Here is a 14,862-nt window from a genome sequence, read left to right as displayed (position 1 = left end):
TTTAAAATTTTTCAGTGGCCCTAATCCTCCTCCACTTAGATGCTTTCACAGATAAAAAAAAACCCTTACAAGAGTGAAAGGGAAAAAATAAATAAATAAAAGAAACTTGTTAAGTCAAAGTCTTTTAACTTAAATGAACAGGCTCCTTTTGACTCCAGTTAGTATGGAGGACCAACTCTGCCATAATTAAAAATAAATACAGAAATAAATAAATGCTCAGTAAATACATAAGCATACAATTAATTGCTCCCCCAAAATACTAATGATTATATACAAATTTTTTTGTACATTTAAGGTTGAATTTTTAAGCTTTATACATTGTTTTTTTTCTTATTGTTGATGCATAAAAAACCTACCTCTGGACATAAAGGATGTTTTTATCCATCTCACTTTATATATTTGTTTGAATCAGTCCTGTTTTGTTTGCTTCTTTTTTAATGACATGGCTATATTATGCTGATAATCATAAGGGGATCAAATTGTTTTTTATTGTGACAGCTAAATTTGATCTGCATGACTGAACATGTTTCTTGGTTTGATCTTCGTGGTCCGACATGTTTTTAGACGCTTAAGGCTTATACCCGTGGTTGAGGCTTATAATTGTTTTAGTGTGGCTTTCAGGCACACCGAGCGAGACAAAATGTAAGTATTTGCGTTAAAGCTTCAAGGAGTCAGATGGCAGCTAAACAATTGTATCAAATGTCCATCATGTGCTTAATCTGGTTGTTCAGCAGGATTCTTGGCTGTGATGAAATGTATCAACAAAAACAGAGACATTTAAGATTTTTGGCTACATTTTCTGGCTAATTCGTGATTTTTTAAAAATAATTTGAAACAAGTTTTTAAATTTTATTTTGTTATTGCTGGGGAAATTACTGCTTCTCTTCAAGCAATTGTTTTAGGATTTCTCAGGTTTAGACCATGCAAGCCAGGCTTTTAGCTAGAATTGGTGTATCACATCTTTAGGCTTTGCGTGGCTTAGGGGGATCCGGGGGTATCCTTCCCTGTAAATTTTTGAAATTTAGACTCTGAAATGCTATTTCCTGCATTTTGAAATGAAATGCAGCTAACATTTTGTCTTAGGACACTACTTTTGTCCTGATTAGGAAATATGGGAAATATGTTTGCTTGACTAGAGATGGAAATTTCATAAGGAAGAAATTAGATAATTTTTAGGTACAATATTATGTTTCATAGGTTAATTCAAACAACAAGAAGGTGTAAAGCTACGTTCACACCGCACGCAATTTGAGCAGCAAAGAAGTCCCTGCTGCTTAATTTTTGATGCCTCTGCAAGTGGGAAAAAAGTCATGTTAATATATTTTATGTGGGAAAGTCCACCTAAAACATAATTTGTCAGTTCATCAAGATTACAATCCTGTCTTAAAATATTATTTCGGTGCAATGCTCTGTCACTGGGCATCCCCAGCAGCATCTGCCTCTGGCCTGGTCGCCACTTGGGTTTTCCCCTACTGTTCATGGTGGCTGGAAGTAGATGTTTTTTTAGGTATTATGGTACAAACTGCAAGCACAAGAATAATAAAAACTTAACATATATTACCAGCAGGTTATGACATTTTAAGTTAATTTAGACGTTAATAACCAGTTTCAGAGGAGTGATCATAGCGATCTGCCTCAGCAGCGCTGTCTGTCTCCCTGTCAGCTCCCAGATCAGCTTCTCTGATGGGTTAATGTGGCGTGTCGAGCAGCAAAAATAAAATTTTTCCAACTCCAGCAACTGCTGCTTGTGAAATTTTCAGCATTTTAGCGAAGTTTGTCCCTTTTTTTTTTTTTTAAGTAAAGGCTGTACAATATACGGCCGTACGTATTGCTTGCCAAAATCCTGATGCGAGCAAATAAATGCTGACTCGACTCATTAACGATGGTTTTAGGGATGAAGTTACAGGTTTTTGTAGAGGCATCCATACTAATCACCATGTTGTGCAAAGCTGAAAGAATACGGGCAATTTTTTATTTTTTTAACTCGTCAGTAGCACTAAACTGGTAAATAGAGCATTAATCATGGAGTCAAGCTGCTGAAACTCTGGAGGAGCTGCAGAGAGCTGAAGCTCGGCTGGGAGAATCTGACAGGAAGGAAGCTATTCAGTTTTCACACAAAACAAAAGTTATGAAAAGTATGCGTTTTAATTTAATATAGCTTCCATGTAAGTAATAGAAAAACAAAACAAAGTATGGGAAAAAACCCCAAAATACAAAATGTTAACACTTGAATTTTGTTTTTTAATTTGGTCAAATCTAAATTTCTAAAAAATCATTCTTGCTCTGTATTAATTTCTACACATTTATTTATTCTTAAATTAAATCTCACAAACCTGAAATTGGATTAGTTCTGTTTGTTGCTTTGATTTTACAGGGCATTCCTTGTAGTTTTTTAGTGAACCAGATTATTATTATTATTATTATTATTGTTCAAGAAAGTTGCTATATTTGCTAACAAATAAATAAACAATGAATTATTGGGTACCGTTTGATAGAATAAAGAAACAATAAGTTCATACATGTTCTAACAAAAAAGTATTCTAATCTTTTAAGAGGTTTTAATGCTTTTTTAACATCTGGATCGCCTCAGATTAGATTTAGACCTTTCGTCTGTGTTGTGCTTAAAACCGGGAAACTGGGACAAGTCAGAGAAAGCATAAAGAGCTTTACATTTTTTTAGTTTTTGAAATCTTAATAAAGGCATAAATTGCCCTCAATGTCCTTTGAAGAATCATTATTTATCGTGTCATAATACAATTTAAGTTTGATAGATTTGTGTTTATAACTTTGTACGGGTTTAAATTATAACAAACCAATGGGAGGAAGCTAACCTAAACATGTTATGTAATCTTAATAAAAAAACAAACAAACGGAAGTTAAATTCAAATATATAAATAAAATCTATAGTGGTGTCGATTTTAAAATGTCCAGCAAACTTTCTTTTATAAGAAGTAGTTGTTTACCAACAACTTTTAGTTAGAATCAAAATTAGCTCTGTTGCTTTCTTGCTAAATGTCCTGTGTGGTGCAAAGCTACCACCAATTATAGTCCTGTAACACAGAGTGGTGGCAGTATTATGCTGTGGGTTTTCTTTCCTTGTTTACGGACAAAAAGCTGGTGGAAGTTGTTTGAGCTGAAATAGTTTGAAGGTGTGATGGACTCACCTTGCAACAGGAAAACAGTCCTAATATTAATTTATATCATACTCCACCATTGACAGATACACGCATCTGAGAGCGCAGAATCCCAACCGCTAGACCACCATATCATATTTCTTGTTTTTTTCCTTTTCAGAGGAAATCCAACAAAGCAAAGGAGAAGAAAGCCCGGCGTCTGGAGGAGAGGGCAGCCATGGACGCAGTGTGTGCTAAGGTGGAAGCAGCCAATAAGGTAATTTAGCGCCAGGTTATCGTATGTGACGGCTGCCTTCACCACAGAGAGCTGTTTACCGCTTCCTTATTGCAAACAATAAGATAAAAGCCATCAGTTTGAGCTCATAGACTAAAACACCTTTCCAGGCTCTCTGATGAGACTCAATTAGATTCCACATGGTACTAAAAGCCACTTTGCTCTTTACAGTAAAGGTCACCATCCCACATCATGTCATAAAGAGCCACTGGTAGCATTTAATATGCCAAAAACACCATATGCCTCTTTATGCATAATTAATTGGCATCATTAACGGCCCTCAGATGTGCTGAAATTAAAGACTGTGGGCTAAAATGTGAAGCTGAGCTCATATGAAAACACACATGCTTTTTCCTCAACAGGCCTCTCTGGATGTATGATGACTCTTTCAGACATAAATTCTGCAAACCTTTCTCCTGGTGTCTCTTTTAAATCTAAAATCTATTGGCAGATGGTGGTGGGCAGAGCTGTCCAAACTCCTAGCCTTTTGTCTCTATTGAAAAATGACTCCAGAATGTAGTTTTAGTTTGTTACTTCTTAAAAGAAAAGCTATATCCATCAACCCCTGGTTCGCTGAATAATGGGCTATCTTGGTTTAATGCAAGTGTTTTTTTAACCCCATAAATTGGGGGAAAAGTGAGTAAATTTAAAAGAAAAACTTCTGATAGATTTTTGTTGGGTTCGATATCTAGAAAGTAGTACTAAGAAAACTCAGATGTTGTACATACGTTATTTTAAAGATGAGATTAAGTAGTTTTTGAAAAGAGATCTAATTATAACTCATGTCCACATTTAATCTTGGTATACGTCTCCCTGGAAGCTTATGCAATACAGCCCTTCAACTATAAAAAGACCACCTTTACAGCTCAAAATGAAAAAAATATATACATTTACGTGTATATAAATCCAAAAAGTAAAGTTTGCATTGCATAAAATGCCAGTCTAAAGAAATTTTATTGATCTTTTTTTTTTTTTTTTTTTTTTTTGGACAAGGACAGCTGAGAGTTCCCTGCTTGCTTAATAATGCTCCATTATATTGTTTTTCTTGAATTGGGGTTGAAACGGTTTTTATTTAATACCTACACAAACTTAAAATGGTAAAACCGGATGATGAAAAATCAAGAATTTATATTTTTGTCTTTGCATCTTTTACCACACACCTTATCAGCGTTTCTGTTCACTATCAGTCGATGCAAACTGATATCAGGCAGAGGGAAAACCCGAACCTGTCCGTCTTTAAGGCAGCTGTAACTGGGGATTTCCAGTGCTACTACCGTCTAGTTAGCTTAGCTAGCCCACCACCAAACTGACCCGTCAGCAGGACTCCGCCCTTCTATAAAAGTATATTTAAGCAGCATCATAATCTTGATAATTACCTACACAGATGAGGCTTTGAGGGGTTTTTCTCATTTAAAAAAAAACATCTTAAAACAATTTTTTTTACATATTAATGGTGGGAAATAACTAACTAGCTGACAGGTTTGATGGTTAGAGGGGAGATCCCACTACGCTGAGTCACCGATCTGAGAGCACAGAGCTCTGCTGCTCTGAGTCTGCTAATTCCTAATAAACTAAGTAGATACATTTTTTGAGATGTAGCTTAAAAACATCTTAAAACTTGTTTTTGTGACAGTTAAAGGTATAAAAAATAAGATTTGTACACTGATCTTCAGCCAGTGTTGCTGCATGTAAAACAAAGCACTACAGGATATGTGGCTGTATAGACCCATCAAACAGCCTGGGTCATTTAGAAAAGGTCTCTAGTGTAACTTTAGCCACAGGAAAGTGAAATTACCCAGATTAATGTGAATGGAAAATGCTACACAGGCTTTAAAAGGACAATGGTAAAGGATCTGAGCTCTGACAGCAGACAGAACAGTGGAGTTTAGTCAGCTGAAGGGAGGCTCGGTTTTCCCTTCTCTTATTAAACGATCTGTTCTGCATGTTGCACATGTTGCTGGCGACATTTCACCGTTGCTGTGAAAACACATGCAGAATGTTAGCTATGCCTTTCCTCAGAGGCACTCACTTCCTTACGGTAATAGATAATACATTTCTCCTTGGAGATGACGGTTGTTAAGGGTAGGGGGATAATTTTCTTTGCATGACTACAAATCAGAGAGCCCTGTTATTCTGATGGCTGCTAAATATTCTTTTATAATCATTTTATTTTTCCCCGCAGCTCGACGACCCTCTGGCTGCCTTTCCAGCCTTCAAAAAGTACGACAGAAATGGGTACGCATCGCCTTCTGCCAGCTTTCTTTACAACAGGCTCTATGCACAACTCCACTACTTCCTGAACTGCAGCTCTTTTGTTATCCGTCTTTTTCTAATGGATGAACTGATTAATCAAATTGTTTTTTTGTTATTAGTTTTTCATATTGAAACAACAGACATCCCGTCCAGGACATACAAAACAAAACCAAAAAAAGTAGGACTCCATATTTACATCACAAAAACATCTCAAAAAAAAGAAAAACATAAACCAACTATCGACAAGACGGATACTTCACACACACACAACCCGTGTTCCAGACATCCTTGGGTAGAAAACTAAAAACATAAGTATGAATAACAATCACAATCATAATGATGATAATTCTGCCCAAAAAAAAACTGATTAACTGAATAATCCAGGTGTGTCTGGCCAGGGTCATTGAGGTCAGGTCAGCATCCTTAAAGGTATAGTCGAGGATTTTTGCTAATTTTTGAAAAGACTTGCCCTCTGCAAAAAAAAAAAAAGGGGGTGTGTGCAGGTGGCGCAGCTGTTAGCGTGCACGACCCGGGTTCGAATCCGACCTCTGGTCCTTTGATCTCGNTCATATTGAGACAACAGACAGGACATACAAAACAAAACCAAAAAAAAGTAGGACTCCATATTTACATCACAAAAACTTCAAAAAAAAAAAAAAAACATAGACCAACTATCGACAAGACAGATACTTCACACACACACAACCCGTGTTCCAGACATCCTTGGGTTGAAAACTAAAAACATAAGTAAGAATAACAATCATCATGATAATAATTTTGCCAAAAAAAAAACAAAACGATTAACTGATTAATCCAGGTGTGTCCTGGCCAGGGTCATTGAGGTCAGGTCAGCATCCTTAAGGGTATAGTCGAGGATTTTTGCACATTTTTGAACAGACTTGCCCTCTGCACAAAAAAAAAAAAAGGGTGTGTGCAGGTGGCGCAGCTGTTAGCGTGCACAACCCAGGTACAGAGGCCTTAGTCCTCGATGCGGCTGACATGGGTTCGAATCCGACCTGTGGTCCTTTGATCCCGCGCTCTCTCACACCATCTTTCCTGTCGGCTTACTATAAAAAAAAATAAATAAAAAAAAAAAGCCACTAGTGCCAGCCAAAAACTCAAAAAAACCTGTACTCGCTCCCGAGAGTGAACGGCTAATAAACACATGTGAGAGCATGCACAAGGCCATTTCTCCTCGTGCACGCTCTGTTTGAAAGTTGCTGTTTGCATCGCTCATACAAACTTATTTTCCAAAAGGAGATATGCAATTTTTCCACTATGTCTGACTCACCACCGTTAAGTGAAAATGTGGGCGAGCACGTAGAACGGCCTTATGTGAACAAATCACCAGAATAATTGACAATTAGGAGGATTACTTATTTTGATGATCCAACCGGAGAAAGAACATCCTCCACTATACCTTTAGTTCAGGAAGTCGTAGAGTGTTGCATAGAGCCCATTGTCTCCAGCTCTGAAACTATGCCAGTCATGAATCCTCACTCCTGATTTTCTATTTGTTTCTGGCAAAGGTTGAACCTGCAGATAGAGTGTAAGAGAGTGACCTCCCTCAACCCGCTGGCCGTGGAGTGGGCCTTCGAACTCACTAGAGCCAACATGCAGACGCTGTAAGAAATCCTTTGGTTCTGTTCAGTCGATGACATCTTAAAACCTCTCTAAGCGGCCTTGTTGAGTTTGTGATATTCAAAGAGGTTTCCCCTCCCCTGCTGCAGATATGAGCAGAGCGAGTGGGGCTGGAAGGAGAGGGAAAAGAGAGAAGAGATGAACGACGAGAGGGCATGGTACCTGCTGGCCCGCGACGCAGACTCCACCCCTCTGGCCTTCTCTCACTTCCGATTCGACGTAGAGTGTGGGGAGGAGGTTTTATACTGGTAGAGCGCTCTAAAAACTCTCGTAAAAGCTTTTTGCTTTTGTTTTTATTTTATTTGTTTGAAATGCTTTGTTTTTGTTCTGGACTCTTCAGCTATGAGGTGCAGTTGGAGAGCAGAGTGCGAAGGAAAGGGCTCGGCAAGTTTCTCATCCAGATCCTGCAGCTCATCGCCAACAGGTGACGAGAACAGCTCTGTTTTCATGCAGTGACTTATTTCTACACGTTCCTCATTTTAGATGATAAAATTTCATGTTATCATTTAACAAAGAGTCAAAATTATGGTTTATTGCTTGAAAATATTAAGTGAACCAAAAAGTCATTTGCAGCTCTGGAAACCTCAGATATCGCTATCATGTGTCTTAAGCTAAAATTGCAACAACTTAAATTTTCCATCATCATTAAAATAAGATGGTGAAAATGATACTGTTTTTCCTTGTTTTTATAATTTGGCACAATTCCTACTCTAAGTGGGTTGCTCTGATGGTTAATTGATTACTTAATTGGGTTTACAATTTTATTATTAATTGTTTCAGCCCTGAAAAGTACAATAATTAGGTTTTTTTATTAGTGAAAAAATTGTGCATTACCAGTAACCATTTGACTTTTTGATAAAGTCAAAACAAACCTTAATTGTAAATGATCTCTCATTGCTTTTGCTTTGGTTTCCTCCCAGTACACAGATGAAGAAAGTGATGTTGACAGTCTTCAAACACAACCACGGGGCTTACCAGTTCTTCAGAGAAGCTCTACAGTGAGTACAGGAGCTGTTGAAATGATGAAAACTTTTTGTCCATTTATTTTATTTGCAGAGCATCATTACCTTTAACACACACTCTCATCCCACTTGTTCAAAACAAATGGGCTATACTAAAGCCCTGAACACACGATTACGAATCGACAGAAAATCGTGTCGGACGAGGTTGTGAAGTTTAGCTCATATTGAAAGTAAATGGAAGGGGGCTTTTATGCAAGGGGGCTGCTGAGGTCTGACTTAGATAGACCCTAGTTCACTGTAAATTGGACTACACACCAGTTCACACATCCGCTTTTGTGGAAAATACAAAATAAAATCTGTTAATCGCAAGAGGAAAGAGTCCGTTTTGACGGAGAGTCCCACAGAGCATATATAGCAAAAGAGACAGACTCGTGCAAAAACAATCAATGAAACATTAAAACAAGAATACTTTACCCATGATAGGAGTTCAGGGGGACAGAAAATGAATAAAGTAGTGAGCCTCGCATAAACGAGGGACAGAAAGTTTATCAATCTCCTTGGAAGAAAAAATTACTTCAGGAGGAGAAAAATGGATATAGTAAAATAGTGTCCCTTTTTTTGAGCCTCACAAAACAAAATAGGGGGGGGGGCAGATAGAGCAGGTAAGCGTGGCCTCTCTCTTCCCTCTTTATGAACAAAAGAAAGAATAAACTTTACAGCCAGATCTCTCTGTAAGAATCGCCTCTCTGCCACATTCAGCATATAAACTGCCCCACAGCGTTTATTGCTGTGTTTATCTTTTGTTTAGATGTAGATCTCATTATGTCTTAATATAGGCTAAAGAACATGCTCTGTGTGTTCCAGTTTGAGAAGCTGCACAGACTTGTTAGGTGGCATTCTAACGCTGGCGTTAGAATGCACCAGCACTTTTTAATCTTTTTTATTTATTTTTTTTAACAACCTTTCATAATCTGTCCAAGTCAAAAGTGGTTGAAGATTTTATTTTATTTTTTTTTGTATAGAAGTGGAAAAAAATCAGTACAGATCTATTCACCCTGCCAAGATGTAGCCTCTCTATATGCAGTCAGTGTGACATGGAAAAAAGTCATTCATAACCTGTGTGTTCAGGCCTTAAAGCAAGTCCGTTCCCCCAATGCTTCTCTAATTAATGTCCTCATTTGTATCTTTTTTTTTATTTTTTTTTTGCATTTTCTATGTGAACCTGTTTCAAATGAATGGCTTCTTACCAACTATTTCCTTTAGTTATTTTTGATTAGAGCATATAAATCATCCAGGGCCAAAGTCTGCAAAGGACTGGAACTGTCTGCCTCTGCTCTAGAGTTTGTTAATCACTGACTTTAATTTTGGTGTAAACCAGAGTTGTCATTTTTGTTGTTGTTGTTTTCTAGAGATCCCTATGATATTCTTTCTTTTTTAGAGCCTCACATGCTGATTTTAATTTTGACTGATACCATCTTTTTGTCTTTAAACACCTATATTTCAATTCATTAGTCACTCTGAACACTAGTTTTGAATACCATAAATGTTTAAACTGCCCATGAGGTATTTCTCTCAGACAATGGATGATAAGATTGGTTTTACATCTGACTGAGTGTCATCAGCTGCTGTTCCTTTCAAATCAAATTGAAAATATTTTACTTCCGTAGTCAAAATATTTAGAGGATGACTAACATGTTTAAGAAAAGAACTGACTTTAGAGTAAAGATGCTTTATTATCTATAAAAAAAATTTAATGTTTTGAGCATTTCATAACTGCATAATATCAAAGTAAAATTTGCGGTTTTTAAAAAGCCAAAAGATTAACTACTTAGCTTAAAATAGTGGTTTTAGCTGTTAATATTAGATTTTTTTTTTTATAAAAGTGGTATGGAAGTAGGGTTTAATTAGGGAATCAAGCTACAAACATGTATAAGTTATTAAAAAAGCCTAATCTTTTGGTCCCTCAATTAAAAGCCCAGGATTATAAGCACTAAAATGCTACGAATTCTTGTATTTTATGTACCATATTTTCTGGACTATAGAGCGCCCGTCACTATAAAAAAACAAACAAACCTGGAAACGCACATCTATAAGCTGCACCAGGCTGTAAGCTGCTGATATCTACTGGAGTGGGGACGAAGAAGAATGCTAGCTACCGTTAGCTTGTTGGCTCACTGCAGTAAGCGCCTCTAATGAAAGATGGAGCTTCATCTGCTCTTTATTTGAGCTCAGCAGGAGTTGAGCCCAGTCTCTTCATTGGTTCAGCAGCTTTAATGCGGCAAATAAATGTCAAAATATGTGAATTTGGGACATTTGTTCTCTGTCATGCCTGCTGCTAGCATCTTGTGCTAAATGAAACTTAGCCCCTTATTCCTTTATTTCCAACTTTGATTTCTCAGTCTGGCAGTCAGAGAAAAATCAACAGAAAAGCCACACCTTCTTAAAAGTTTCATGGTTCAAAGCGTTGGAAAAAAAGTAGCTACTTATAGTCCGGAAAATACGGTAACTTTGATTTGTTTCAGTTTCTCTGTCTCCACAAATATCCTAATGTTTTGCTGGTATTTTGTCGCTCCTTCTGACTGAGCTGGTCTAGTTTGTTGGTTGCCACAATTGAACACACCTCCAGATCTCCCTACACATTTTATTTTTTCATGCTGCGCTTGGTAAATGTGGTAGAGCACTAAGGGTCATCATCTATCTTGAAACCAGATGTGCTCCAGCGCTTTAACTAGTTTCTGCCCCGGCTCTACCGATGTGCGTGTCCTGCTCCTGTAACAAACTCCTCTGCCTCCAGGTTCGAGATTGACGAGACCTCGCCGAGCATGTCGGGCTGTTGCGGCGACGACTGCTCCTATGAGATCCTCAGCAGGCGGACCAAACACGGCGAGGCCTCAGCGGGCCACACCCACGGCGGTGGGCACTGCGGCGGCTGCTGCCACTAAAAGGTCGCTGCTATCAGGAAGCACTCGCTAACGGCTGCAATCCGACAACTTTCGAAAGCTGTATGTGGATGACGGAGCGTTTTCTTTTTTTATTTTAAATAAGCCGTAGGGGGAACTCCTGGCTAGAGGTGCAGAAAACTGTTTTTCAGGATTCTGTTTGTGTGTCTTTTTGTTTCTGTTTATTTCAAGCTTTTTCTCTTCTACTTATCGACCTGCCCCCCATTCCTCCTCCATCCACTCATACTTGTCAGTTATTCTCAGACATTAAGTAAAACCAGTGTTGCTCCAACTCCTTTGGTACCACATGGCAATGAATCTTTTTGATTCCTAAACTGAACAAATTCTGGTGCTCGTTCCACCTCTGAAGAGTTTGTCTCCTCTAGTCTGTTGGAAAGCTTTATATCGGGTGCTGAGTTCAGACCTAACATTCAAATAAGTTTAGAATTTTTCAGTTTCTCGTAAACTTTGCCCCCTCATCATTCCCCTTTTTTATTTACATGGAAGCTGCTTGAATCCAAATTTTTCGCTTTTAATGCAATTTTTAACCTCTGAAAAGTAGACCACTCCTTCCTTTCCTCTCTAATACTTTATGTTGAAAACAAAGCTTATTTACTGAAACCCACACTTCAGTTGCCATCTCTACTTTTCCCTCTCCTCTTAGTCTCAAAGTTCTGGATGATCCTAGCAGACCTGCTCTTATTTTTAGTCATCAGAGAACAAGCTTCACTTAAAAGAGCTCTGGGTATCAGAGTTAATGCTGCATTCAGAGCTCAGGTCACAACTTTACATACAGTTGGCCATTAAAGGCATTCATTTTGGCCTTCTAATCAATAGTTTGGACTTTTTTTTTTTTTTGCAGGTTTAAATAATTATCAAACTGCAATGATTAAAAAAAACAAACAAACAAAAAAAACAGTGCAAAGTTTAAATTCTGTTTCACACAGCGGAAACTAAATGCATAAACGGGCTGAATGAGAAATGGATGAGTTTGTTTAAATTGGTTGTTTTTTTTTCTGTTTTTGATTCACAAATATTCCACAGGATTGGAACGGGGGCGGCTCAAGCTCCAAAAGCTCGACCCTGCTTTGCTTTAACCTTCCAGACCAAGCTTGGATGCGTGTATACATTTTTTCCCCCCACCCTCTTCTAACACATCCTTTTCTGTAGGTTTGTATTTTCCTCTAACTATAGAACTAATTAAAAATACATTTTTTTTCCTTTTACTTCCTTATTCCATCTATTCAATGCTGTGCATTGTATCCCACAGCATGATGCTGCCACCACCGTACATGACAGACTCCCCTTTGTCATCAAGATAAAGCCCCCAGTTATTGTGACAATAATAACCTTTTAACTACATGAATTTGGTTTGCTGATGTGGGCAAATTTTAGCGATGTGATAAGTCCATTCTGGAGTTGGCCATTCCTTAATAGGAAATATGAATTAATGTATAAAAGGCGTTTATTAATAAACTTCACCCTAAACAGGTTTGGCTTTTATGTTGATTATGCTTCCAGAAAACCAAGTAGTTATAGAAACGACTCCATATCAGATGACATGTTGAGGTGTTTTTTGCTAAAGGAGAACCATAAATAATAATGATAATGTAGGTAAATATTTGAGCCTGTATTTCATTGTTAGTGCAGACATGTGGCCCAATTTCATGGAAGTTGGTAATTGGCCTTGGGGGGAAAGAAATGCTTCTGTAAATATTCATTGTGAAAGGAATGCAAACCATCACCTGATCAGTAGCTCCTTTCAAAACATTTTCTCGCCTAAATATGCTGTCTTGAGCAAATCATATTGATTTGCTCAGAATTAGGTGGTTAGAATCAGTCCTGAGCATAGAAACGAAGCACCACTCCTTCTGTTTCTCAGTATTAACTTGTTTTTAGGGTATTTATTTTCTTGCATGATTAAAACTGCTGTCCAAAAGCCAAAATATCAACACAGGTCTAATCCCAGCTTTATAATTACTTGCATTTTTTTTTTTAAACGGCAGAAATTTGCCAGACCTGCAGCTGCATGAAGTTTAAGATTCATTTAGAGTCGCAGTAAGCCGCAAGAAAAGATATTCTACACATGTGCATCAATTTGGAAAGTTGTTCTAGGATAGTTCCACATCTGTTTATAAGAAAGAAAAACACAAGCTGTGAATCCAGCAACCCCGTTTATTTAACGCTGCTTTCCTTGCCTCCAGAAGCTCTCTAGTTTTTACGTCTAGTGCGTTGTTCAGGTTGAAAATGTGCGCATGCACCATCCTGCATCACAGTGACGGCCTTGAGTTGGTACGTTTTAAGTATTTGCTTTTTAAAAAATTATTCCTATAAGCGGTTCTATCAAGTTTTTGTACGGTTTGTTGTAAAAATGTGAAACTGGAGGCTGAAATGTGGGCAAATAACAGGTCAGATATGTCATTCATCATTACAATAAATGTATTACTAACTGATTATGAGAGGATTTATAAAATGGGGCTTTCAGTTTTTTTTTTGACTCAAAAACAACAGTTTTATCTTTTACTGATTAAAAGAAATGACAGAAGGACCAGGCAATGTGATTAGTTGTACTATTTTCTTTTTTACACCATAATGTTAAAACAATTCTGTGTAGTCTCTCTCTCTCAGGTCAGTCGGTCATCTTTACAGCCTCCTGTTGATTCAGATGTGGAGTCTGTTTGATATGTAAACAAGAACATTTAAAAAATACAACTGTAAACACAACCTGAATAGTGAAAACACTGAAATCCCTGTAAGTAACTTCTTCGGTTTTAGTTTGTTCCAGTTCCTTAAAAATGTGACATTGCATGAGAGTAAATTTAGATCTGCTGCAGGCTGTATTTTATTTTATTATTTTTTAAATAAAAAGCCTCACTGGGGAGTTGTTTAAAAAAGAAAAATCCTTACCAGTTTTATTTTGAAGCCAGTGAGTATTTTTGTTTCCTATTCCATGTGTCACATCCTTCTCTTCGTTTTCGTATCTTGTCTGTACATAAGTATAAATATATATAAGCTGTTGTGGATCCATCCTCTCGTCTTTTCTTGGCCTTTTTTTTTTTTTTTTTTATAAAAGATGATGTTGAATAAAGGCAAACGCCATGTTTGAGATTGCGTGTTTCCGTGACAATGAAAGGGAAAGTCATTCTGCCTTGTCAGTGTTTTATTTGTATGTTACAAATAAAGGAAAGTTGTCTGACTTCATAATAAAGGCCTCTTCTTCAGTTATTTCATTAGATCAAGACACCAGAGAAGTTTGTCCTTAAGTTGTCTACCAAGCTGTCTTCTATAAAACGTAGTAGTTTACTGACATATATAATTAGACATGCTCTTCCTGTTGAGAATATATATTTTAAGGCCTAATTTGTCTTATTTTCTCCCCTATTAGCTACTTAATTTACTAAGACATTTGCAGGTTTCTGATGGTGGTAACTTAAAAAAAAAAGCTGGAAGAAAACTCATTTAAAAAGGTTTTCATTCTAAAGCAGCTCTTTTTTGTTTACTTATACATTTTTTTTAGACTATCTGCTTTTGAAAAATCAAAATACAAAATAGTCTATAACAGGGGTCATCAACCTTTTTTAGGCTTGGAGCTACTTTATAGGCACAGTCATAGGAAGGGCTACCAATACTGACCTATGAACTGGAGGGGTTAGCTTTCA

The 14,862-nt window shown here is 37.3% G+C and overlaps 1 protein-coding gene across 1 annotated transcript in view; it reads left to right on the top strand.

Annotated features, from left to right (window-relative positions):
- Window positions 1–14,387, top strand: part of naa40 (N(alpha)-acetyltransferase 40, NatD catalytic subunit) — a 15,964-nt gene extending 1,577 nt beyond the window's left edge. The window contains exons 2-8 of the mRNA XM_015395928.1: window positions 3,295–3,390; window positions 5,591–5,643; window positions 7,191–7,286; window positions 7,392–7,550; window positions 7,643–7,726; window positions 8,223–8,300; window positions 11,059–14,387. Of these exons, the coding sequence (XP_015251414.1) occupies window positions 3,295–3,390; window positions 5,591–5,643; window positions 7,191–7,286; window positions 7,392–7,550; window positions 7,643–7,726; window positions 8,223–8,300; window positions 11,059–11,206 (714 nt within the window). The 3' untranslated portion in view covers window positions 11,207–14,387. The remainder of the gene's footprint in view (window positions 1–3,294; window positions 3,391–5,590; window positions 5,644–7,190; window positions 7,287–7,391; window positions 7,551–7,642; window positions 7,727–8,222; window positions 8,301–11,058) is intronic.
- Window positions 14,388–14,862: the final 475 nt, after the last annotated feature.

The sequence above is a fragment of the Cyprinodon variegatus genome, unplaced genomic scaffold, assembly GCF_000732505.1.
Source record: "Cyprinodon variegatus isolate N-32 unplaced genomic scaffold, C_variegatus-1.0 Scaffold767, whole genome shotgun sequence".
NCBI classification, from domain to species: Eukaryota; Metazoa; Chordata; class Actinopteri; order Cyprinodontiformes; family Cyprinodontidae; genus Cyprinodon; species Cyprinodon variegatus.
The sequence above is the reverse complement of the archived record's forward strand: the minus strand, read 5'-3'. Positions and strand labels throughout refer to the sequence as shown.